Source organism: Acanthopagrus latus, chromosome 18 (genome assembly GCF_904848185.1).
Source record: "Acanthopagrus latus isolate v.2019 chromosome 18, fAcaLat1.1, whole genome shotgun sequence".
NCBI lineage: Eukaryota > Metazoa > Chordata > Actinopteri > Spariformes > Sparidae > Acanthopagrus > Acanthopagrus latus.
The window spans coordinates 4,078,660-4,104,900 of record NC_051056.1 but is presented as its reverse complement, the minus strand read 5'-3'; the positions used below and the strand labels follow the sequence as shown (position 1 = coordinate 4,104,900).

At 39.4% G+C, this 26,241-nt stretch overlaps 2 protein-coding genes across 2 annotated transcripts in view; one reads left to right on the top strand and one right to left on the bottom strand.

Moving 5' to 3' along the window:
- slc36a1 (solute carrier family 36 member 1) overlaps positions 1 to 19,649 on the bottom strand; it is a 48,131-nt gene extending 28,482 nt beyond the window's left edge. Inside the window, exons 1-8 of the mRNA XM_037076641.1 lie at positions 19,466 to 19,649; positions 13,062 to 13,198; positions 10,457 to 10,571; positions 10,260 to 10,350; positions 8,602 to 8,690; positions 5,834 to 5,923; positions 5,019 to 5,103; positions 2,989 to 3,216 (exon numbers count right to left, since the gene is read on the bottom strand). Of these exons, the coding sequence (XP_036932536.1) occupies positions 2,989 to 3,216; positions 5,019 to 5,103; positions 5,834 to 5,923; positions 8,602 to 8,690; positions 10,260 to 10,350; positions 10,457 to 10,571; positions 13,062 to 13,098 (735 nt within the window). The 5' untranslated portion in view covers positions 13,099 to 13,198; positions 19,466 to 19,649. The remainder of the gene's footprint in view (positions 1 to 2,988; positions 3,217 to 5,018; positions 5,104 to 5,833; positions 5,924 to 8,601; positions 8,691 to 10,259; positions 10,351 to 10,456; positions 10,572 to 13,061; positions 13,199 to 19,465) is intronic.
- A 1,001-nt stretch (positions 19,650 to 20,650) lies between these two features.
- Positions 20,651 to 23,928, top strand: atox1 (antioxidant 1 copper chaperone). Its single transcript, XM_037076642.1, has 4 exons — positions 20,651 to 20,809; positions 21,309 to 21,384; positions 22,713 to 22,861; positions 23,094 to 23,928. Exons 1-3 carry the CDS (start codon positions 20,804 to 20,806, stop codon positions 22,835 to 22,837), a joined length of 207 nt encoding a protein of 68 aa, XP_036932537.1. The 5' UTR covers positions 20,651 to 20,803; the 3' UTR covers positions 22,838 to 22,861; positions 23,094 to 23,928.
- The last annotated feature ends 2,313 nt before the right edge of the window (positions 23,929 to 26,241 follow it).

Below are 26,241 nucleotides of genomic sequence, written 5' to 3'. Positions count from 1 at the left end.
TTTAGCTATGTAATCAGATTTGTCCCGTTTGAGGAGTGTCCTGATTTAGATTTTGCAAAGTATGTATGTTTTCTATGGATATGCTTTAATTGTGGGCAGAAAAACACTATAATCATCACTTTTCTGTTTGTTAATGTATGAAAGTTGAATAAGCAGGCAAGTGGATATGTCACTTCCACCTACCGTATTCATTAAAATCATTTCTTTGTATCATTTTGAGAACATGTAGACAAAATTGTTTCTTGAGTCTGTTAGGATTCTCTTCCGATTCTCTTCCGATTTCAAAGTAGACATATTGCAAGAGAGGCATCAAGTAGAACTTTTAAAAAAAAAAATAAAATAAACAATGTTCCTACTAAATTGTTTACATGGCTAAGGGGAATGAATAACCCACCATTACTCCTGCTTGCATGTAGCTGCACATATTCTGATTAACATGCCCTGCCATGTTGTTTATTATGTGAAGGGATATTTTTCTAATCTTTCCACTTATGGTAGACTGAAAGTCTGAACACAACCTCTCTCTTTCATTAATTCAAAAACTTCTTAAGAACGATCAGGACATCACTCACAGCCGATTGAGCTGGAGCGAGGCTGCCGTCAAGGTTGCCCTCTCAGCCCAGCTCTTTTCGCCCTATTTATCGAGCCCTTGGCACAGTCAATCAGGGATGACCCGGTAATAAAAGGAGTGGTGGTCGGAGGCATGGAGCAAAAGATTTGCCTATATGCAGATGACGTTTTACTGCTTATAACAGAGCCAGAGACTAGCATTCCTAGGTTGATGTCTACACTAAAAGAATTTGGGTCTTATTCCGGATATAAGTTAAATGTGCAAAAAACTCAAATTTTAAGATATAATTATTCTCCTCAAAAAGACATACTGGATAGATTTGATCTTAAATGGAACTCAAAAGAGATTAAATATCTGGGGATCCGAATACCTAAGGATTTATCCAAAATATACGAAAGCAATTTTGGTCCCGTAAGTAAAAACATCAAGTTAGATATCGACAGATGGTCTCAATTGCCCCTAGACATGCACAATAGGATAGAAACGATAAAGATGAACCTACTTCCCCGACTCTTATATCTCTTTCAATCCCTCCCAGTAATGATTACACAAATGCAATTTAACGAATGGGATAAGTGGATCTCTAGATTCATATGGGCAGGTAGAAGACCAAGGATCCAATTCAAAACACTGCAATTGGCTAAAGAGAAAGGGGGCAGATCACTCCCATGCCTGGTAGACTATTATAAGGCAGCGCAATTAAGACCACTGGCATGCTGCTGCAACCCAAATTATACAGCAAAATGGAAGGATTTGGAAATTTCACAATTAGACGTACCATTACAATCTATACTGGGCAGTAAAACACTGTATGAGCAGCATTCTGGTGGCCTGAACCAATGGTCTAAAGTTTGTTTTCGCATTTGGTTTAAGGAATGTGGGTCACCATCACTTCAAAGACAATCTAAGTTACTGAGATGGGTTGCCTTTGACCCCGACTTCAAGCCGGCAAGGATTGACGGAAGGTTTATACATTGGTATAGAAGAGGAATCACCTCTTACTGCTCAATTACATCCAAGGGAGAATTTGACAGTTTTCAGAAAATTTCGGATACATATGGGCTGGAAAAAATAGATTTCTTTAGGTATCTTCAAACTAGGTCTTATTATAACGATCAGGTAAAACCACTTGAGGAAAGTGAGACCAACTTAATTGACATATTTATTGACATGTACAAAAAAAAGGATAATAGGAAACTTGTTTCAAAGTTGTACTCCTGTATTCAATCTAATAAGATACACTCAACAGATAAGATTAGATTAAAATGGGAGAAAGAATCTCAAACTGTCATCACAGAAGAAGAGTGGTTGAATATTTGCTCTGTGCAGTCAACTTCCACTAGTTCAGGTCTCTGGAGAGATTTTTGTTGGCGGAATCTGGTTAGATATTTCATAACCCCTAAGTTAAAATGTGTGCAAACAGGGGAGACGGCCGGGGGACTGTGTTGGAGGAACTGCGGTGAACAGCTAGCAGACCATTTTCATATATTTTGGGGCTGCCCAGCTATTCAGCCATACTGGCAAAAGATTACACAAGTAATACAAAACATTTTTGGTGGTGGAATTAACAGCTCTTTTTCTACAATCTACCTAGGTAACATTGCACCCCATATATTGGGGCCAGACAAATATCTTTTAAAAGTATTATTAGCAGCCAGTAAGAAAACTGTAACTCGAAGTTGGCTGCGGGCCGCGCCTCCGGCAGAGTCTGACTGGATCAATATTGTGACCAATATTCAAAATATGGAAAGAATGACTTTCTCGTTGAATCTACAGACCGATAAATATTTGCACTATTGGAAAAAATGGATTGTGTACATGTCCACAAGAGATGCTCATTGAGCTGTCATTATATTTGTAACTCCACCAGTATAGTGTCTGAATGGATGTATAGGTGACCAACTGTTTGTTCTATGTATTTCTGTATATTGTCTATGCGCTGTTTATAAAAATAAAGTACAAAAAAAAAAAAAAAAAAAAGAACGATCAGTGTTTGTGACTCACATATTCCAAAACCTATTGATCCAAGTGTAATGCTCAAAAGCAAGTGTGTTTCTCGTTCTGAACATTAATGTGGGCTTTTCTTTTGCTCCTGTATTGAGACCCATACTGTGAATGCGCTGCATACATGTCTAAAGAGGGCTACTAAAACTTGAGTTAAATTGATATATCCCACATGTTTTAATCAGGAAATGCTGCTTTTGGAATAATTCCTAATATCCAATCTCAACATGCTGTTTAATGACCCGTATAAAATTCTGAATGTTGTTATTGTAGCTGTAACCTTCTGTTAAATCCAGTTCATCGTGTGCATAAAAATATAGTCAGAGTGAGAAAAGGCTGAGATAGAAGAAGTGTAAATGAAAGGAAGGAAACAAACAGACCACATAGAGAGATGAGAGTGATCCGGTGTTTACCGTGATTGAGTAGAAGTAGATAAGGACCAAGCTGGCAGTCATGACCAGGTTTGCCACCAGAGAAAGCGGAGCCAGGTACTTCAGGTTGGGGGTGAAGACCAGCAGGATGACGGCGGGCAGGAAGCAGAGCATGTAGAGACGGGAGTCAAAGCTCGGCACGAGCACCTGGGTCTGGTTGGTGTGGTTTATTTGGCAGCTGAAGGTGGTGGCGTTGGCTGCTTCTACCACCTGGTGAAGGAGGAAAGAGTCAGTTTGTAAATTTAAAAAGGAAGGAAACTGATTATGAAAATGTTTTGAGGAAGTCTTTACAATTCTCCCGTTCACAAGTGTATTCAGAAGTAGTTCCTGTAACTGATAAAACAACCAAAGAAGTAGGGAATCTATACTCATTTTTTTTTTCGAGGTTTACTTGAGAAATCTTGGACTATAAACATCAACATAGTCATTGATTACATTTGTGTTGAATTACTTCTCAATCACTCATGTAAGCATTTCATGAACACCTATTTGTTTACAATATTATCAATAGCTTTTATAAAAATAAAAAAACTAAACAACAAGACCGCAAACAACATAACCAGAAATGTACTCTTCTGCACAGTATAGTTGTTGGGCAGCTGGGGAAACGAGACCAAAGTAGACAGACCTCACCATCTAGTGGTAAGAAACTGCACTACAATTATTAAGTCCACAACCACACTTTCACTGACAGAATTTAGGGCCCAAACTAAGTACAATGCATGAGATGTTCAATTTTTTGACAGTGAGAGCTGTTCAAAAGGTATTTAAACTAATGCCAACACACAACATTCAAACTATATTGTACTGAGGTCGAACAGGTTTCAGCACTGAGGTTTTGGTGCTGGCATGCTGGTGACCAGCATCCCAGCTTGACAAAATAATTTCCCAGTCTGGGATCAATTAAGTAATTCTATTCTATTCTATTCTATTCTTGATCAACCTCCATTGCTACAGAACAGTCTTAAGTTGTTAACCAATTTCTTATTCCCTGAACAAGGCTTTCTTTGTACAACTGTGAAATGTACATCATTTTTCAGTTGTGGGTTACCTTACCTTTTTTTAAGTTCAACACTTATCTTTGTTCCATTTCAAGCTATTCAATGGACTTGAACTGCTTGAATTTCAATTTTAAAAAATTGAAAAATTGGGGTTGTTCCTAAACTTTTGACCGGTAGTATATGACACAATAGCTTTTGCGCAAATGAAAAATACTGTTTGTCACCTCAAATTTAAGATAACAAAGGTAACAAGAATTTCATAATGTCATTAAGCGGAAGCAAAATTTCACATGAACAAACTCAAATGAAGTTCCGCTAAATAATCTAGAGCTGTTTTTGGGTTTGCTTCTATCTCTGACTCATGCAGAAGAAATATATCTGATGCTTTACCAGTGCAACATTTGTTGTATGTTGTGTGAGTTCAGTTAAATGTATTCTGTTGCTGGTGGGTGTAAATCCTTACTGTTCCCTCCACAACTAGTAAACCATTTATTTGTATCCAGTGTGCTATGTGTTAACTTTGAGTGTACATTTGATCCTACTCATTCTCTTAGTGAGCATGAGTACATAGATAGAAATGCTCTTATGTAACTATGGGAACTGCCAGGTGAACTAAAATAACCTGCGTGTGTATCCTTACTGAGGTAATTCCATAAGTCCATAATCACAGTAAACAGCACCAGGTTCACACACTTAGTGCTCGGCCTCCACATTTACTCTATAGTCTATTCAGAGCTGTGCAGGTAAAAGGTCAAAAGACACAGTAGCCTGTACACAATGTTGACACAACAAACAACCTGTCCATGGTTTGATAAGGAGTGGCCAACTATTAGACTACCAGAGAAATCTTATCATAGTGCTTCAAATCATATTTTTTCTAATTTCAAGTTTATTCATTCTGTATGTGTGTGTGTGTATATGTGTGTGTGTGTGTGTGTGTGTGTGTGTGTGTGTGTGTGTGTGTGTGTGTGTGTGTGTGTGTGTGTGAGTGAGAGAGAGAGAGGTTATGACCTGCTTGATGTTGTCACTGAGGAAGACAAAGTAGACGCAGCAGAAGCCAAGCTGGGTGATGATTAGAAACAAGTTCACCGTCTGTCTGAAGGAGACACAGAGAGACAACAGAGAGAGAGGTCAGATAAAGGTTAAGAATGCACATACATCACTCTTTATTCATACAGTAGGGTCATGAAGTAACATGAACATGACTAATTCAGCTTTCTGACAGAAAACTAATGCATTTGTATAGTATTTTCTGCTCATTTTCAGCACCTTTAAATGTGTATAATTTCATGCCAAAAAGCTTCAGGATGCTTCACTTGATGTATCTGTATATTTCTGAATGTTTTTTTCAAAAAAGTTGAGAAATTCTGAATTATATGATTGCCTGTAGACATATTTCTCATTTATGCTGTTCAGCTGAATGCTGTGCATTGATTATTACACTCTCTATATTACAACATCAATTAAGTTTACCAATCATCTCAAATTCCACAACATTTTTTACCAAATTGAAGCAACATTTCCAGAAACATTCTTAAAAATAATTATGACATTCTTCTAAAAATATAAGACTTTATAGCATAACATATATTTCCTTACAGTGAAGCCTTTGAAATACTATTTACATCCCAATGAAAAAGCCTCACTGATCTGGAGCACCAGAATATGTTAGCCTTTATAAAGTGAGAAAACTTGCTGAATCTAATTCTTTTCATAATATGTGGATGATACAACCATATTAGGTTTACTTGACCAGAAGATAAGACATCATTTCATCCTTTTCTAATGGTGACCTTTAAACTAAGTAGGCAACATGTTTGTCTTACTTTCCCCACTGTGAGTGTCTCCTCAGCCATGAAACGTTCTCCATCCCGTACTGCACGGCCTCCCCATAGGTCAGAGATGGCCTGCTCAACCTAGACGGGAACACAGTGTCATGTAAGTTTGTTTAGATTCAATTCTCTCTTTGGGAGAATAGCCATTGCAACTGCAGACACACCACTATTTGGATAATATGTATGTCTTAATATCTATTATATTAATATTTTCCAATTTTTCAGCACCATCATGTTTCAGCACCATCATGCTCAATTATCATCAATCGTCAGACTCACAAACACTGCACGCTGCCTAAAAACACCTGCAAAAAGCCTAAAATGTAAATTCAGGTTATATATTGTAGATAATACAATTGTATTGGCTTGACTGAGAATAAGTTCAGATAAGAAAAACAATACAATAAACCAGTTGCTCCTAACCAAAACAACAACAAAAATTTCCAAATTCCAAAATTGAAAACATTTTGGGTGTTTTATTCAGATTCTTCTCAAATGCCAGACAAGGCTGTTTAGCAGAGAGTAAAGGCTTTATGAGTGTAGAAACTATGGTGTAGTATACCATAGTGTTCTGGTCTTTACTTTGCCTTAATCCTATGAGATTTCTATCAAGCGAATATCATAGATAATTTAGTTTTCTTCACAAAATTGAATGAAACACTGATGTAGGCCTACTGAATATTTTTATGAAATCATTTTCTTACACCACTTAAACTCAAAAAGGCCTCTAGACCCTTGTGAAGTTTTGGTGACCCCAGAATGCCCGATTACTGGGGCCACGTAAAATGAGTCATTGTGCTACTACATCACCGATGTAGCGATTCTGCTCAATTGGGACGAAGTTGACATCGGTAGGTTGGGGGAGCTAGCTAAAATAGAAGTGAAAATGAAGGTTTTTTTCATCAATATGTAATGGGATGGATAACTATATATTTGTAGCTAGTAAATGCAAGTCGTGGTTGCTGCATGTTAATGAACGAACAAGAGGAAGTGATGACTCTTCAATAAAGAAACCTCAGAAACAGAGAAGAAAGGCTCATGGGAAAATACTTCTCTTCCTCTTTTTCTTTGACTGATATGTCACTTTTCTTATAGTATTATATTTCTGTGGCTTGGAGCAAGAGCTCTTCATTCATGTTCTCTGTCTGCTTAATCCTCTTTAGCATGGCAGGGCGGAGCTGGTGTCGATCCCTGCATAAACAGGGCAAAGGGCGGGAGACACCATGGACAAGTCGGTTGGACCGCATGAGGCAGCTTTACTACAACACACACACCAATGGAAATCTGATAACCTGTTAAAGTGCACACAAGTGTGTTAATCACAGCTGTAAAACAGATAATGGATCATATTCTTGGGATTTATAGCCTTGTTGGTTCAATTACATAATCAGCTTGAAACTGGACAAGTGATGTTTACAGCAATAATCTGGCTGGTGGAGCTCATGGCAGGTCACAGTTAAATTATGTTGGTGGAGTTGAAGATAGCCTCAGTGTGGGTATGCTCCAAAACTCGCTGTCCATATGCTGTTAATAACACAGTCGGAAAGGGTGCAGAGCTGCACTTAAATAGAGTGTAATCTGTCAGCCAGCGACAACAAACAATTCCGTGTTGGCACAGTGTAAAGCTTCGGTTTCACAGCACACACAGCGACAGATTATCTGGCATAAACACGCCAAAGAGGACCTGCTGTGAGGAAACGGAGGTAGAGACAACAAATTATCTTCAGGCTTTGTTTTGGAAACAAACAAGTGCAGCGGAAGAAAAAGTAATTTACACCCGCATGGACAAGGACTTTCAATAGAGCACTATTTAGCTCAGCTTGTTTTTTTTCTCTGTCAAGTTCAGTAAAAAAGTATTCTACTTTTCCCAAAAGCAATTCAAACACGGGAAGATCCTGCCCACAGAGAAGAGGAACTTTTTCATTAAGCAGAAGGTTTATGGTCGTGCGACATGAAGATGTATAGAGGTTGTTCTACAGCGATTAAGCCTTTCAATATCTCTGTTTGGGTTGCAGGCAATGCTATTAATCAATGAGCCAGACTCATTATGGTATTACTGGATTAACAAGAATTGTTTATTAGTGTAACAATCTATTTGGTAAATAATGAATTCACTCTATTAGACATTTTGATTTTATTTTAATTTTGTCCGGAATTAAAAGCACTTATATATAATGTTTCATCAGTGGTGCCGTGGTTCTAGCATGTAGCCCTGAATATAATGTTTAAAGTTAACTTTGGCATTTTTCAACCCTATTGTCTCTTTTTTTTAGTGTCCATTTGACTACCACGGGACAAAACACTTTGAGACTCTGCCAAGATGTGTTCAAAATTCAAAATTCAAATTATCTGCACAAAGTTTTTCATTTTTCTCGTGAGCTGGAAAAAGAATACAGATCTGGTTCTGCAATTGTCTTTTGAGTCTGACCCTAATGGTCATTTTGAGGTTTTTGGCAGCAGGAAAGTACAACACAGTCCAACTGGATATGGACAGGTGTACTATGCACTTACTGTCGGGGTATTTGTCTCTTTAAAAACACGGCAAACTGACCAAATTTTTCATACACAGACAGGCATCAATTGAACTGTATCTGACCAAACATTTCCAGACAATTCCAAAACAGGACAGAGAGGCAAACATCCATGTTTGCTGTGTGTGCATGTAAAAAAAAGTCCTACTGTTTATTCTGTGAGGTGGAGCTGACTAGCTGATTAGTAAGTTGATAGTGCATATCATGGTTTTCAAGTGTTTTACTTACTTTCCACTGAGGTGGTGGGAACATTTTACCAGCACCCTCATACAGTGGACGGCGATGACACCCATACACAGCAGGCTGACTGGTCCAAGCTGCACAGAGAAACACAGATAGGTCCAAAAGTCAGAGAATCCACTTATCTAATATTTTCTATGACTGAGGAAAATGAAAGATAAAAAGACACATTTCATGATCCCACAAAGTTACAAAATAATACTGAAACATTCTGCTTAACATAAGGATGTCCTTTGAGTTAAATTTAAGACAGTCCAGTGTAATTACAGACTCATATTGTCCAAATTAGTGCAAAAATTGATCTAAATGAGTAGGATCAATGATTGTCCCCATATTTATGCATTTATGTGACTTGTCTCTGTGTTATCAGTGCTTAAAGGGATATTCCGGGGTAACTTTAATCCATGGTCTAACACACCATGACACCAAGTAAGACCCCCCTCGAGAGATCAAGTTTGCAGACTGCTAGTTTGTGTAGTTTTAGCAACTTCCGAAATGAACGCATGATAACTATACATTGCAGTATATGCCTCCAACAAGAAACCGCCATCAAAAAGCCACAAATAATGCTCAGAACAGCACCAAACTTCAGCAACAGTACAAATAGTGTCTCAGCACATAGTTCAAGGCATCCAACAGCAGCTAGCTTAGCCGGATTGCTATGGTAAAGTGAACACAACTCACCACTCTCCTGCTGCAGCTTCCTGTTGTGGGGAAGTCCCTGCGAGTCGATTACCGAGTCACCTCTTACATTATGTCAAACTGAATATTATTGGCTTTTTTTCTGACAGGTCTAAAATATTGTGATGGGCAATTTTCACAGTTTCCTAAACCTTCATACAATAAATGATTAACTGATTAAGAGATAAGAAATAATTAATTTCTCTGTCCAAATCAAATATTGGGCATTTGCAAATGTTTCACATTATATTGAACTTAGGAAACGGAAACATGGATTTTATATGTTAAAAATCTGCTCTAAACAGATTGAATGAATTTTACTTTTTGTTAACCCTTTTTTCTTAAGTTCTTAAGTTTATTACTTCACTTGGGTTTTACTTCATCAATCAGCTGAAAACATTCAAGAAACTAAAACAAGTCCACTTGCCTACAATACAGCACTAAGAATGACCTGGATGACTGAGATCCTTCGTCAGCATATTAGCTTCATCATTATCACTTCAGCCTCTGTCTAAAGTTATCAGCCAAATAAGCAATACATCCGTTACGTCAACATGAAGGCTTTCATTTTTCAACATTCAAACATTATGCAAATCATTTTTACAGCCTGTCTCACTAAATCCACTACAATGTTTCACTTTAATGCAACAAGTAAATGATTTCACACCACAACCACAGCTGCATGACTCTGTTAACAAGTGTTGGCGCTTGGGGGAGAAAAACAACATCAAGAAGGCAAAATAGCAGCCCTAATTATTACGAGCATACAACCACACTGTACTTCAAACACAAAACGAAAGTGTACAAAATGCTGACTGTGCATTGCTTCATCATCTGTAACACCACCAGCCTGACCACATCTGCTCTATATCATGAGTACTTGACAGGAACAGAATCTAATTTCATGTTTCCAGAACATGTCAGGTGACCTGATGTGATCGGGTAGTATATCTTTGTGTACTCACCACCAGGCCTGCATTCTTGACAGCCAGGGGCAGACCGAGCAGCCCTGTACCGATGTTCCCTTTCAACAAGTGGATCAGAGTCTGACAGAAACTGGGAGGACAAGCAAAATCAAACAGGTTTCATGAGATTTTCTGACCATTTAGCTGTCCCTGTTGTGACAGACTTTTGAGTCCATATAAAATTTTATAATACTCACGAGGTCCCCGTCTGTTCTCCAATCCTCTCATAATTACGTTGTGGTCTGGAAGGTCCAGGTGGAGAGGGACAAAGAGCATCCATTTCTGATGGATTTTGGTCTGAAAACAAAGAACCTGAGGCAAAGAAGAGAGGGTAGAAAAAAAGAGAAAAATATAAGAGCCTTATATAAGAAACAGAACTAAAATCAAAAGCCGGAAAAGTCACGTGAGATGTCGCGTGGCTAGTTGTTCTCGGAAGACAGCAGTGGTCCACCTTAACGCTCCTCTAGGTTACGTTGCATTCGGAGATTGATACTTCTTGGTTGCCATGATGGAAGCTAGCAGAACAAGCTACTGCTAAGGTGAGTTGTTCAAAAACCTTCTTTTTAGCAAATGCTGTTTAGACGAACAATGTTCTCAATGCTCGTGTTCATGTGTAGAGACCCTGGTGATACTACGAGCAAAGTTTCACATTGTGTCGAACCTTCTTAGTGTTTTTAAACTAGCAATTTTGATGCTATCACTAATTTGCCTCTAGCACTCCCATTTAAAATGAGTTTGCCCCAAAAACGAAACTACTGTAAATCTTAAATGTGCCTCTTTCATCATAATTATGCTTTTACACAAAGGTTTGACTTACATACATTCACAAAAAGTACTATAAGTAACACTTGTAGGTCTTTAAAATCACTTCATTTCTTCCAGAATACATTAATCGGCTTTTCTTTCTGCCAGGCTACACTGCACATAAAAAAAATAATTATTGTGACTTTTAAGGCAGGGAACACACTGGCCCAACTGCTGGACGTCTGAAGCATTTGGGGAGTCTCGGACAAGGTCAGAAACAAATATGTTTGGTGTGTTCAGCTGTGTCGGAAGCTTTCGGAGTTGCTCGGATGTTGTCTGCGCCGATTCAACATGTGAAGTCTGAGGAAGTGGGCTGTCAGCCATCTGAGCCATTGGATTCTCTGATTGGTTGTATGCTAACTGTATGACCATTCTGATTGGCGCTGTGCCAGCGAATCAGCGCGATGTGTAAGAGGGGCGGAATACTGTGTGCACTTTGTTTTTCAATGCACTCCGTTCCATCATTCCCAATTTTCATGTAGCACCACCTGCTTATTGCATGTCGTGCATGTGCAGAACGTACACACTACTATGCAGCTGTCAGCACGTCGAAGAGGTGTGTTCAATGCAACTTTTCTGCCGAACAGGTCAGACAAGAGGCAACAGAGTGGTCGAATAAAGGCAGTTGGCTGTTGGTTTCAGTCTGGACGGTGTGTGGGGGCCTTTAAAGTCACAGTGATGTCCACTCAAGAGGAGATTCCTGCATAACTATCTCCTGTAAACCAGCAGACTGTGATAAACACACAATCATTTAATTTGGCTGGTCATCATTTTCCAATACACCAAAATGCCTCAGACTGAAGCTACATCCAGAAAATGACCTCTGCTTGTCGATCGACGTGTTTAATTATGAGACATGTCACTGTTTAACCACATAGACTGCTGAGCTTCTGTGGAGTCTCATGACTCTCATTACCCTTTTACAAGCAGAAAAAACTAGTCAGTGCAGAAGAGCACAGTATGTTTTGTCACATCAGCGGAGTGAATTTCTACTCATGGCGTGAAAACTAATACTGAAGTGAAACTGATGCTTGTCTTTAAAAGTCACGGCCCTATGCTCCTCTTAGCTTGACTCTCTTAGGCAAGACAGTGGTCCTGACACCTTGAAGGCTCAAGAAAACTCAGACTACAGATATGCAAACTACTGTCATGATAAAGCAGTGTTTCAGAGGAGAAAAATTAGAAAATAGCACAGGGATACCTACCCTCTGTCCTTAAACCATCTATTCTAGTTAGGAAAAACTTCCCAGATTAAAAACAAATGTATTAGGGGTGAAAGAAACACAGAGGAGAGATACCTCTCCCAGGGCAGACATGCAACAGATGTCCCAAACACAGAACAGAACAACAAAATATATATAATATGTTTTTTCTGGTCACCATTATTAGCTTCAGCCTATGGCATTTTACATTGCACAAATTATCATCACTGCTGGCAAACTTTTCCTGTACACATAGTTTAACAAATTATGCAGAGTATGTATCAATAATTTTTCCTACTCACCGCTGATTTTATTCATATGATTTTATTCCCAACAGAACATCATGGTCCAATTTCAGCCTGCATTCCTGTTTTCCAGCCTAACACATCAACAGATCAACTGATGTTGCCGTATAGAGAGCAAGAAATTTGCGGAGTAGTGACCGAAATGATCGGCTTGTCTGTGGACTCATTAGGAACCTCACCCCAAAGATAAACACTGCCAGAATCTTGTCTGATCTGAGTGGATATAAACTGGTCATGTGACTTGCTACAGGATCTTGAAGTTAGTTTAAACTATTGCCACTGTACCTTTATCACATGCTGAGTATTTCAATTGTTGTTGTGACCACTTGAAAGCTGCTTTGATGATTCACTGTCTACCTGCCAACTGGGATTACATATAATCCCACTGTGTCTATGTGTATCATACTGTATGGACCATACACACAAACAACAATCTCAATCCAGGAAGTGAAGTCAATGTTATATTGACAAAAACTGCACGTAATTCCTACCTTCGCCTCGGCTGTCTACATCACTGGAGGCCATCATGTTGGGTCAGGTGGTTTAGTGGTCGGCCGGGTGTTGTCTCTCCCGACCTCGCAGATCCTAACACTGGGAGATCAGGAAATCCAGCATCGACAGCAACTCACTACAAAACAAAAAAAGTCATTCAGAGTCAGAATCAGGAGCAGTAGGGAACCATGATGAGTAACTTCACAGTGAAAGGAAGTTACAGTGAAGGATCATGTGCTTTCAATAACACGCTTTCCCTATCAGTCAAACATAACCTTTTTCAATTTCATCACCATGAAATAATGTTTGCCATGTGCAGAAGATGCCATATCCACTGCCCTTTGCTCAGTCTTAATACACCTTAAAGTCGGTGTAAAGCAAATTCAGCCATTTTCTTCTAAACACATTAAATAAGTCAGAAATGTATTTCTTTAAAACGTTTTTTCACCATTCCTGTTCGGCTCCTGGACTGTGGTCAGGAAGCACAGGGGAGATGATTTCCTCAGAGGCCGAGGTTTGTGTTTACTTTCGGGGTGAACCACTTTCACGTGTTAAGCTGGTCAGGAAATAATACCAGGGAGCTTTGCTGTATCTGGAGGAGCCGTCGCCTTTATTCACAGCCAAACTGCAGCCTATATTGTACACTTTACTGCCGTCGCTATGACTGATACTCCTTTCGCTTCTCCTTCCTCTCCCATTCATTCACTGTCCGCACATATGCACGCTCCCTCACTCTCGCTCGCCCACTCACACCTTACGCACCTTGCGCACACCCACACCTTCACGCACTGCCCTATTCCTGAAAGGGGCTATGCCACTCTTACAACAATGGCAACTGCAGATGTAGGAGACCCATCGACAGAACTTGAACCCCCTCCTCTTTCACTGGGGTCGCCGGTATGAAAGCATTTTGGATTTCCAGTGAATTATGTTGACAGCATTTGCGTTGTCAACAAGAAAGCCACAGTTTGCAAACTCTGTAGAAACTACATGGCAGGATATTTCGTTTAAGTTTCCAAGTGACTGAAGATCTAAGTTACTGTTATTATGCTGTTTTGATTTGACAATGTAGTGTGGTACATTGCAAAGATATTATAGATCAGATATTATATTGCATAAAAGTGAAAGCACAGGGAAAATCGAGAATCAAATCAAACCGTGATCTTAGAATCGAAAATGTAATCGAATCGAATATTTGGAGAATCGTGACACCCCTTTGGGCTTGGGTACAACACTTTGCAAATGGATATTGGTACTCCTCACAATCAGACCCCAGATGGTATGGATTGGCAGTCCTACCTTTTTGTTGGTGCTAAACACCATCTAGCACAAGATACAGAAGTATCTGCTGCCATACCACCAGACTACAGAGCAGCTTCATTCCTCAGGCTGCGAGACTCCTGACCTCATCCCCATCACTCCAATTTTGTTTTTGCATCTCTTTTAAGTGAGAAATGAATGAACAATTTTATATGGTGGTGTTTTGGACAGCCTGAGCTCCTCTGTAGTCTGATGGTATGGCAGTGGATACTTCTGTATCTCTTGTCATTTTGCGATTATGAGGCAAACATTGCATCAATGACAAGCAATGCTCATATGTGAAAGTGTAGTGATCAACTTTGTCATCTCAAGGGCTGGAAGGCTAATGTGACGGTCTTTGAGCAAGACACTTAACTCCAGCACACTGAAACATGCTGTTACATAAGAACAGCAGGAGGGCCGAAAGATCAAGCAGGGTGTGTGGGAACTCTGTGCTGCCGCTTCCTCTAATCACACAAGGATTTGTACAAAGGCTTTGCTGTCCATCTGTCTATTCATCTGAGGCCAGCAAAACAATTCTATGTCACAATTTTTCAAGAACTAAATTTGTTTGTTTTTCGTAACCTTAGTAAGCAAACTTCCTTAGAATTCAAAGGCCCTTTCACACAGGAGAAGACGCATTATCAATAACAATGCAGCAGTGGTTCGCCTATCCTACACCGATGGTGATTCACAAGAATCATCTGCGCCTTAAAGATGAACCGCTGTGTAATTCACACAGAGAGCCAGCGCCATGGCTCCTGAAGAGGCGTGACGGTACAGGTCATGATGATGACGTTGGTGCATTTTCAAGGTGTTTCCTCAGTGTCCCGCCTGTCAATCTAAACCCACAGACAGTTTAGAATCATATGGATGCTGTTAAAATGTGTAGTGATCGAGATCCTGACCCACCACACATCCTGTAAAGTGACAAAGATAAGTTTTTTTGCGCTAAATTGCATAAGTACATAATTGCCATCAGTAAACTAGACACTCCGGGGACGAAGGCTGTTTCCTGGGGGGAAAGTTCCCTGAAGTCTTGGTCCGGAGGGCTGACATTCGCAGTGATTCAGCTTCATCACAAACACTTGGTGAGTTAAAGTTTTTTGCCAGGGACAGACACTGTTTTTCGGGCAGAGATGAGACAAAGAGTCGACAGGACAGGCGGGAGGACAGACAGAAGGACAAATGCTTCTCCACGTATGTCTGCAGTGTTTTTTTCCTCATATAAGTTGCTAAAGACAGTTACAGTTACTATGTTACTTTTGTTTGGTCACGTAGCATTGCTTTGTGGGAAATTTCTCTTTATTAAGTTGAGTGAAGGACCTGTGCAGTTATCACTGTATTATCGACACGCCCTCAATACGGGAAGCTGACTTATCCATTCACAGTGAGTCATAGTGCTGCAGAGCTGTCCTGGTCCAGCAGTGTTCATTTTGGCAGCCATTTTAGATGCGTTCTTACTCTGTAGATGAAAATGCTTGTTAGCTATAGTCACAAGTCATATATATCCTCGATAGTCTTGGTCAAGTTTAAGTCAACGAAAAGCCATATGTCATAGTCAAAAATGATTTCTCTCTATAAGCTCATTAGACTAATAAGCCTCTGCATGATAAAAAGTAGCTTCACGTTTGAAGATTTCTTTTTCAAACAAATCATGTCTGTTGAGGCTGAAGTGAATCTTGTACTTACAAATATTACCATTAATATCACACTACTGGTGAAAGAATTAGTCGATTAATATTCCTACCTGGTTACAGCGCTAAGAAGTCATACATATACCTGCTGTGTTATCTCTGAAACAGCACTTGGATAGTTTCTGCAATGTCATGCTCAGATTGCCATTTTGTAAATTAAGTAAAAACAGGTCCAGCTTAATAACAAGCTGTGTGTCCCAATATAGAAACAAACAATTTTGCAGGCTAAAACGTCACAGCAGCAATACATCACACATCTCCCCATATGTTTTACGTGAACATAATGATATGTTATGATATGATATATGATAAAGCAATTAATCTGGTAAACCAAAACTTTTACGTCCCTTGAAAAGTTATTAAGTTAATTGTGAAACTTTGCTTGTTGCACTCACAAGTCAACATTAACCTGGAGGACAGGCTCATTCTTTCATCATGTATTCCCCAAAACTGAGAACTTTTTGTGTGAAAAACTGGCCTCCAGCCAGGCAGATCCAAAGTGGTTGGCTAGTTATTTTTTTGCCACAAGCTAACATAGCCCAACATTGACCTGACACTAGCACATTTATGCTTAATTAAAATCAGAAAAATCATTTTAGCCAGCTCGCTGAGGCAACAATAGTAGGGTGAAACACCTCCAGCTGTCAGTTCAGGTTGTTTCTGTTCTCAACATTCCGTCTCGAGCCACAGGTCATCTCTCAGTCTCCTTTTACTGCACTGTGTTTTCACTTAAGCTGAATCATTAATTAAGTGTATCCATAGATAGTGTCATTCCTTTTTTCCGACCAAAAGCCATCATGTCGTGGTCACTAACTCCCTGCAGCTTGGGACAGCATCATCCATCCATGACAGGTATGTTCTGTTTATGTTTTGACAGACAAAATATGTACAAATGTGAGAAAAAAAATTTGAATGTCTGATATCCAGTCACGTCTCCTCTCCTCAACAAAAACAAAACATGCATTTTGTCATAGTTTTCAGAATCAAATACGAATTTTTAGCTTGTCATCGTCTCATCACGAAAAAAAGGTTGTTGACATTTTTTGTCATGCCATTTGTGTGAAAGATATAGAGGTGGAATGTGGGGATAGTTTCATTCCACCTCTGATCCACCAGCAGAGGTAGTAGTGTCTTCACTCATCAAATAACACTTCAACCAACAAAGCAACGTTACAAGACCAGCAACAGTAATGTGGTGGCAGGTCTTGTCTTCAGCATCTTATATATGGACAAGAAATATCTCATTTGTACATGGAAAAGTGTCTGTCATCCTGTCTGTCCTATCAAACACTGTCACATTTCTGCAAGAAAAACAGCATCTGTCACACATAGACAGGCAGCTCCCGCAGTTGAATGCTGATGATTATGTGATGCGATTCAGAGCAAAAAACTTCAACTCTCTATGTTTTTGTCACCCACCACTATTGTGTAGTTGTAGTTACTGTCTCTGGCAACTTGTATTGAAAAAAAATCCCAGCAACAGTTGGCCCCGCTGGTCGAGACATCGGTGAACTTTCCCCCAGAAAACAGGATCCCTCCTAGCAAGTGAGAGCCAGACAAGGTCCACTATTTACCGATTATTTCATGTAATTTATAGCAAAAAACATAACTTTGTCACTGTCCACGATCCATGGCGGGACAGGACCTCAATCACAGCACTTCATAACAGCATCTATATGCTTATAAACAGTAAGCAGATGCAGATTTACAAAGTCAAAAGAACACTCAGATCTCAACATAATGATGTGTACCACCATGTCTTATTTGGTGTGCTGTACAAAATGACACACTTGGAGTGGCTTTAAGTCCCGCTGCTTGGTTTAATGTGAACAAACAATGGTGGCGTGATGGCGAGCCTTTGTTGCAGCAATAATGCAGAGTCTCTGTCTTGTTACAATTATAAACACTTGTTTATCAAATCTATCACAGTAAAATATAAAATTCTGGTATGAGAAAATATATTTAATGAAAATACAACTTGTAATCTAAAAAAAACACAAAAAGACATGCCACACAAACTAATATTATTACATCTACACATTAAGCGGTCTCAATATGGGTTGGATTTAGTTATCATTAATTGGAGTGCCGCAATTAAAATAAAAAAAAGTTATTTTTGTGTCTTATTTATATTATCATTCAAGTAAATCACTGTTTACCTGAACTCTGGTTTTGCATCAAAAATAGCAAAAGTTTGTTCTGATGGTAAACGTCGAACATATTTCATGTATCATTGCTGATTAATAAATGGTATTCAACTGTGAAGGCAGCACAAAAAAGAAAAAGAAACTGCTTAAAATTTGCATCCCTAATCGTGATACAAAAATGATCATACATATAAATTGAGAATCATATCAGAATTGCAATATCTGTCAAAATAATGAGAGCCCATGATGGTGCTTTAATGTCACTAACATTGTCCAAACCCCTAAATATCCAATTAACCATGACATAAAACAGAAAAAAGCAGGAAATATGTCTGTTAAATATATCTGGTGAATGACTGGCTTGTTAGATGGCTTCTGTTCAACCATATGTATCTATAAGAGCATGTGGCCCACAAAACTCCAATAATCAAAGTTGGAAAAAGCATACTTTCTGGTGTTTACTATGCGGCAATGTACAAGAGTTTCCTTCATTTTAAAACGAAAATAGGTATGTTCAGGCTACAAAAACTAGTCAAGGTGCAAATAGCGACCTTTACATTCAAAGGTCTGAATGCTAGTATTAAAACAGATAGCGGCCACTGTTTACAGATGATAAGCTCCCAAACAACAGCATTCCGTGTTTGTCCAGGGTGGGGTCAAAAAAGTGTTTTCACCCTTCTTCTTTAATACTTTAATATTTTACTTAAAAGCAGAAGTGTGTCCTTTGAATGACAGCACAACAACACACACACACACACACACACACACACACACGCGCGCGACCGGATGAGCCTGGCCAGGAGACAGCGTCTGTCTCAATGGACAGGATGATAAAACAGACAACCCGGGAGAGAACATCACTCATGATAGGATCTAGCCAGGAAACGACAACCTTCAAATCAGATTATGATTAATTGTGCTGTGCTAAGATAGCAGTTAGACAGGGCTGTGCAAAAATGGTTTAGATGCTATTTGCTTCCGACGGAGAGACACGTAAGAGAGGGGACCGAAATTGCAAGAAATGGAGAGCTAAAATGGGAGTACCATTAGTTTAGAAATGTTAGCAAGAAGCTACACACTAATAATAACGTGTTACTTGGATGGAATCATAGCAGTTTGTGTTGTTTCAGCTCTATGAAGCAGCTATGCTAAGTATACATGTCATAAACCTTGGTTAGCCAACGTTAGCTAACTGATGCCATCTTTGTTGTGTCCGTAAACACCCAGCAAACAGGCTGTTCAAACCGACCAATAACTTACCTCTGTTAAACCGTGTCTTCTCCGTTCCTGGTCTCTTTTACAAGAGGCTAACCTCGCCGCAGACCTCTTATTTTCATATCGTTGTCATATCTAGTTGAATGCAGCGCAGTGACACTGCACCGATTGAAGGCAGAGCAGGAGTCGGCTCGGCTCCTCTCGTCACAGAACCAGCGGTGTGGTCATGTGACCTGGCCGAAGCCGAAGTGTATCGTGGCGTCAGACCAACTGTTGCCATAGATACGGATTATAAAGTTATAACAGTATTTATTATATCGTTATATTTCACCAAGTTTAAGTCGTTTTTATGAAAGAAAAAAAAAGAAAAGAAAACACCTTTTAATCTTGTTGGGAGGATGTAAACACATCTTTGTGAATTTTGACTCTTTGTGAATCCTTGTCTTAAGTAATAGCAGTAAAGCAAAAATACTGACTGACTGAAATTGAATTTCTATTTTAGACTTTACGATAAAAAGTAATTTTAATATTTCTTCAAAAAAAAAAAAAAAACCCAGCGTCACTACTGAAAGCGTCTTTATTTTGAAAAATGTTGCGGATAGGAAGCGCTTGCTTTGTTACCCGGAGCGGGGCGGGCGGGGCGACCAGACTGCTTTTCTTTTTAAAGGTTATCCACACAGTTTCACTCACGCTCTTCTGTTGCTGTTACACTTCAGAAAAACAAATTAGAGGGAAAATACCCATCACAAAGGGGTTCAAAATGCGCAATAGAAAGAGGCACATCCGGTCAAGTCACACGGGTGACAGTTCGCGGTGCCCCAGGTTAGCCCAAATAAAAGAAAGTGAAACTGTTTTTCATTTAATATATATCATAAAACAGCGCAAAATGTATTTTCATACAAGCAAATGCCGATTTGTCTACTTGACTAGAAAAAATGTCAACTTACACATTTTTTCTCTCTTCCTCTGGTTAATATTATCACATCACTAACTAAATATCACAAAGGGGTTTAAAATGTACAATACAAAGAGGAACACTACCTCGGTGATAATTTGCTGAGCGTCAAGTTAGCCAAAATAAAAGCAAAAGGGAAAGGAATTAACATTTAACTAGCAAGCCATATCATGAAACAACGAAAATGTAATATTCTTTACTCTAAAATATTCATCAGTTTTTATACTTGCCTCAAAAAACTTTGCCACAACAGATATTTTTTCCAAACCGGAAATCCGGTTGATCCGTCGATCAGAGCTAGCTTGACAGCGACCAGCAGAGCTAAAGCAGGTAGAGATCATTTCTGGGGGTTTCACATTTTTTTGCATCATTTTCGAGTCGGCCGGAGGCGAAAGTCCACAGCCGGGTTGCGCCACAACGTTTCAAACATGCCCGTGAGTAACACCCGGTATTTTTGCTGTATGAAGAGGTTAGAAAAGCATTTAGCCAGCGAGCTAGTTCAAATTAGCTTTTAAAATTGCTGTAGTTGGTTGCAACAGTGAGCGTTGTAAGTTAACACTCGCTTCCATTGATACCACGGATAGGCCAGACCGATCGATCGTGTTTGACTTGATTGAGCAATGGCCTGAATTGATCAGCATATACATTTAGCAGTAATTACTCATTTCAGTGCTGTAAGAAAGTGCAACGTCAATCATGCTAACGTTAGGTCTAACGTCACAGGAGTTGTGCTCAAGCTGGTATCGACATGTTAACGCCACCGTTGCTCATATTAAAACATCTGATCTCACAGAATATGACCATGAGTTATTATTTTTGTTATATTCTGCTGTGATACAACTAATGTTGAATATTAAGCAGGAAGTCACTCATCCCACAAGTAACAAGTGACGCAGTAAGATAACAGCACATTATTTGATATGTCTCCAACAGAAACACGAGTTTGAGGTGGCGATGACGTGTGAGGGTTGTTCAGGAGCAGTGACCAGAGTCCTCAACAAGCTGGCAGGTGAGACTGAGAGGAGTCACCTGTCTGTGTTCTCTTCAAGATTATGTAAAGGGAGAAAAGCCACACAGAGTTGATTAGCTGTTTCTCTGGCTATTGATTTGTAAATATACCAAGGTGCACTTTATGCCTTTTCCAGTACAGCACTGGATGTTCTCCAGTCATGCCATCCTTTGATACTGATTATACCAACTGACATTATCCTTTAACAAAAAAAAAAACAAAAATTTTTTCCTTTAGGTCTCTTAAAGCTGAACTACTTCAAACAGTTTGCCTGCTTAACAAGAGCAAGTGTAAGCAAACACTGCATAGTAAGTTAACTGGCATATTGGTGTTTATAGCTGACCATTTGTTGCACAGATGATCAGCTATCAACATGTTCTTGCTGATCTTGAAAACCCAAATTATGATTAGTTTAATTCTAATTTTTACTTTTAAAACCAGCTGCAGCTGTTGCATAATCTTGGTACCAGAGGGGGCAGAAGTCCAAGCATTTACATGTTAACTCAACGTGAAGTACAGAAACTTGTTTAAGAGAAGACTCTGGTAAACATACTGATTCAATTTCTTTTACTTGAGTAAAAGTAAATAAGTACAGGTGTTACAAGCCTTTTTTTGAAAATGTTAGGAGAAAGTTCAAATGTAGGGAGGAACAGTCAGAAGATGTCAGAAAAATAAAAAGTACAGATACCTGAAAAATCTTCTTAAGAACAAAAAAAAAGTATTTGTATTTTGTTGATTCTCACTTCTGCTTGACAGACATAAAGTGAAATTTTTCATCAGCAAAACATCTAATGCAAGTGTGCACCTACAAAAGTCTACAATATTACATTTACCTTTTATTAGATAGGATATAATGTTAGATGACTGGAGACAAAGTTAAAGCAACTCTCTGCTGTCCTTTTACAGGATCCAGTAAAAGTAAAAGTTCAGTTTAATAGCTTTCGAAGGCGGCTTTTATTGCACACACCCCCATGACCTCTTGGCTCTGAATGTCAAGTCAGCCGACATGTCACATGATGCAGTGGCAAAAACTTTCATTTTGCCTGGAAGTGACAGTTCTGTTTTCTAGCTCAGACCAGACTCATAGTCAGAGTCGATAGGTGGCATTACAACGAAAACACTGTTTTTTTGTTAAACACACTGCTCTGAAATAAACACTTTCCTTCAGATGCTCTCATACTGTCAGATCTCATCAAATCATGATGTAGTTAGTGGATTTAATTTTGTTGGAGAACTGGAGCCGTTGAGTGTTTTTAAACAGGATCTTCTTTCCCTGCTGTTGCTTCTTGGAATCAAATAAGGTGCGTCTTTGTCCTCTGTGCACTCAGGTGTGACATTCGAGATCGACCTGCCTCAGAAGCTGGTGTGGATCGAGTCCGACAAAGACGTGGAAGTTCTCATGCAGACACTGCAGAAATGTGGAAAGGAGGTCAAGTACAACGGCACTAAATGAAGGAATCTGGTTTACATAGAACAGGTAACGTGATGGGGATGAAGTCCACATTGGATAGTTTGTTTTCCACAGATTTATTTTGATGATTTCCATAAACCTGCTGTGAATCTATAGGGTCTTTCTGACCACCACAAACTGGAAAATTCCAAGTGCTTGCTGTTACTTTTTTGATATAAACCACATGTTACTGATCTGCAACACCTCGGTGTCAACACCAAGTCCTGATAGTCACGGCAATTTTGTGTGTTTTCTTTAGGAATTCATTGCTGCTGGTGCAAAGTGAAGATTTATCCTGAATTAGAAGCTCTTTGCCTGTCTGGAAGAGTCTGATGGATCCTAGTGACCACCCTCCCCTCTTAGATGCCAACGGCTCACACGCACAAAACTCCCCTTGGATGCAGATCTTCTCTCAGTGATTTAACGGGGTGAATGACAACAAACCCAAAGATCATAATGTTAGCACTGTATCAGTCATCCTCATATTGTGATTTCTTCCAACAAGGTGGCCTGTATTTCCTGTTTGGATGTTTTTTGAAATCTTAGCCATCCTACATCTTTAATTTCCGGGACGTGGCAGTCATTTAGTTTTGCTTTCAGTTATCTTTATTTGATAAACAATATACAAGGACAAGGCGGGGCTGTACAGTCACATGAAATGATCTGGAATGTAAACTCCAGCTGTAAAATTAAAAACATAATTTCATGCAACTGGATATTTTAAGCCTAGCTGCCATTTTCATGTTATTACATTTGCAACTGTTTTTGCTTTTAGTGTAAAAGGCCAAAGCTCAAAGCTGCAGGACAAGACACTCTTAGAATACATTCCCTGTGTTGTAAAACTTACTGCAAACTATTGGCTGTGTTTGCCTGAACTACGATGACTCAGTATTATTGAATTTGTTGGATTTGACATAATGAAACATTGTATGAACGTGTGTAGACCTGCTCCAAGGAGGAGCCTCAGTCTGTCTCCCTTCCCTTCAGGGACCATCCGCTGGACTCGTTTTTGTAAAATTCCTTCCTATTAAATTCACAGTTTACACTACAGTAATCCATTAAAGCCACAGGTCAAATGTATTGATTGATTCGTACTAACAGATGTCTGTGTTTTGTCTTTAACAAGCCACTTGGTGAAATTCTCTCTGTCTCTGCTCTTTGGGAGAAAGATAATCACCCTGTCTTGGGCTTTTGTATGTGTCTTGATATGTTATGTATGCACGAAGGAAAAAAAACCTGTTCCACCTCAGTGGTCTCACTTTACTGTTTTAATCTCATTTCCTAAAGCTTTACTATAATATTTAGGTTTAGGTACAGATACTAATCTGATCTTTGTAGCATTTACTTAAATTAATGCAGAGCAGTGAAAAGTACAATATTTGCCTCTAAAATCTTGTGGAGTGGAAGTATAAAACAGCAGACAATGGAAATACTCAATACCTCAAATGTACGTAAGTACAATACTTGAGTACATATTCTTATTTACATGTGTTCTGCACGACATCAGATATGAACATTTGCTGTAGTATTCACATTGCTTTCTTGACAGCACTCTGCACTATTTTGTCCGGCCTAAAATGTAGGCATAAGAAAAGCCATAAAATGAGCTCTTTCTCACTCACAATTTTGTAAAAATGTCATTTTACCTATAAATAACTATAAATAAACACCCTCACTGCACTTCAGTAAGAACACACCCTATTTTTATACTCTCATCTATAAACACTCTGTGTAGGTAGTCATCTTTGTTACCACAAACCCAGCTGTAATGTTAGAAACTATGCTAATCAAAAGGTAACCTTCCACTGTGTGTTGCAGACTGCACCTCTGTGGTCAAGTCAGTGTCAGTGAAAGTGAAAATGTTCAAGTTGCATAATAGCTCAGCGCTTTGACCACCGGGAGGCGCTGTGTGACCAAGATGTGCCATCTTTCTTGAGGGCTTTGAATTGTTCAGCTGCAACTTCTACTTTTCCTGAAGAGCTTTAGGACAGGGTGGGAAGTAAAAAAAAGGGAAATATATTGTCATGGATTTGGTTGCAATCAAACATTTATTGGTACAGTTTTTCTTCATATTTGTGATCCTCATAAATCCAAACTGTGCTGTGACTTGGAAACACATGGGTGCCACTGCCAGCATGACCAGGAGCAAATGAAGTATTGAATATTCAGACAGGAGGGAGCAGGGAGAGGAGAACACTGTGAAGAAACTGTGATCATCATGGGATGCAAACTGAACTCCTCCTTCACTGGTCACATCAGACTGAAAGGCAGCTGTTTTACTTCTTCACCACATTTGAATATGTAATATACGGTTTGGATGTTTTTAAGAAAGGGTGTTCACAAACTTAGAAATAACAAATTGAAAAATTAAAGGTGTTATCATTTGCCTTTGCATTACAGTTTCATGATGTTCCTAATCATTTTTTTAAAAAATCTATATATTTCATGGATCTTCTGTAGGATGATATATTAAAATCTGAATTTAAAGATGCTACACTAAACATTTGAGATTATTCCCCCATCTGTCTGTCTGTCAGGCTGCAATCACAGACAGACCCACAGCCGTCCTCACAGCCGGTTCAACCCTTGCGCCGTCACTGTGAACGACCCCCAGCAGGACGGTCACCAGCGAGGCGTAGAAGAGGGTGCCGCAGCAGATGTAGAAGGTCCAGCCGAGGTGCTGCAGCAGCTCCGGGTCCTGCTGCTCGACGGACACCAAGAAGGCGACCAGGGCGCCAGTGCAGAGAGCAACTGCAGATGACAGTAAGTATTTAATGAAATGCCCCGTCAGATAAAAAGGAACAGCTCGGCCTAACATTTAAAATCAGTATTTGCAGTTGATTTTTAGGAGCTGCCTGGTGCATGACAGTTTGTATACGGACGTGCTGAATGATATTTATCTGTGGACAGGTTTAAATTGTGCTTTGTACCAGAGATGATGTTGAGGACCACAGCAGCGATGGCCTTCTTCCCTCTGTTCAGTGCAGGTCTGACTATGAGCACAGCAGACAGAGACAGCAGACTGGAGGCAGCCAGAAACACCCAGGACACACTGTAGGTGCCTGTAAGAAGACGATTTAAAATGGTATGCTGAGTGATTGTGCTTTAAGTATCTGTTCATGTGCACGTCCAAACCCCTTTATTATGTCTTCCAGGTGAACATCTATCCTGTCTTTCATCTGTCTTCTGTTGCGGCCTGTCAGCATTGGTCGGCCATTTTGTTTTTTCAGCTGAGCAGTGTGTAACTTTAGCTTTTAGCCAATCAGACAGCTTACAGCAACATGCCGGTATGACATTCAGCAGGCTATGGCATATGACAGGATGGTAGCACGTTAGCTTGGTAGCATGCAGTTAACACAAGGTTAAAAATGTTACGTTTAGCATGTTAAATCATAATTTTTCATGCT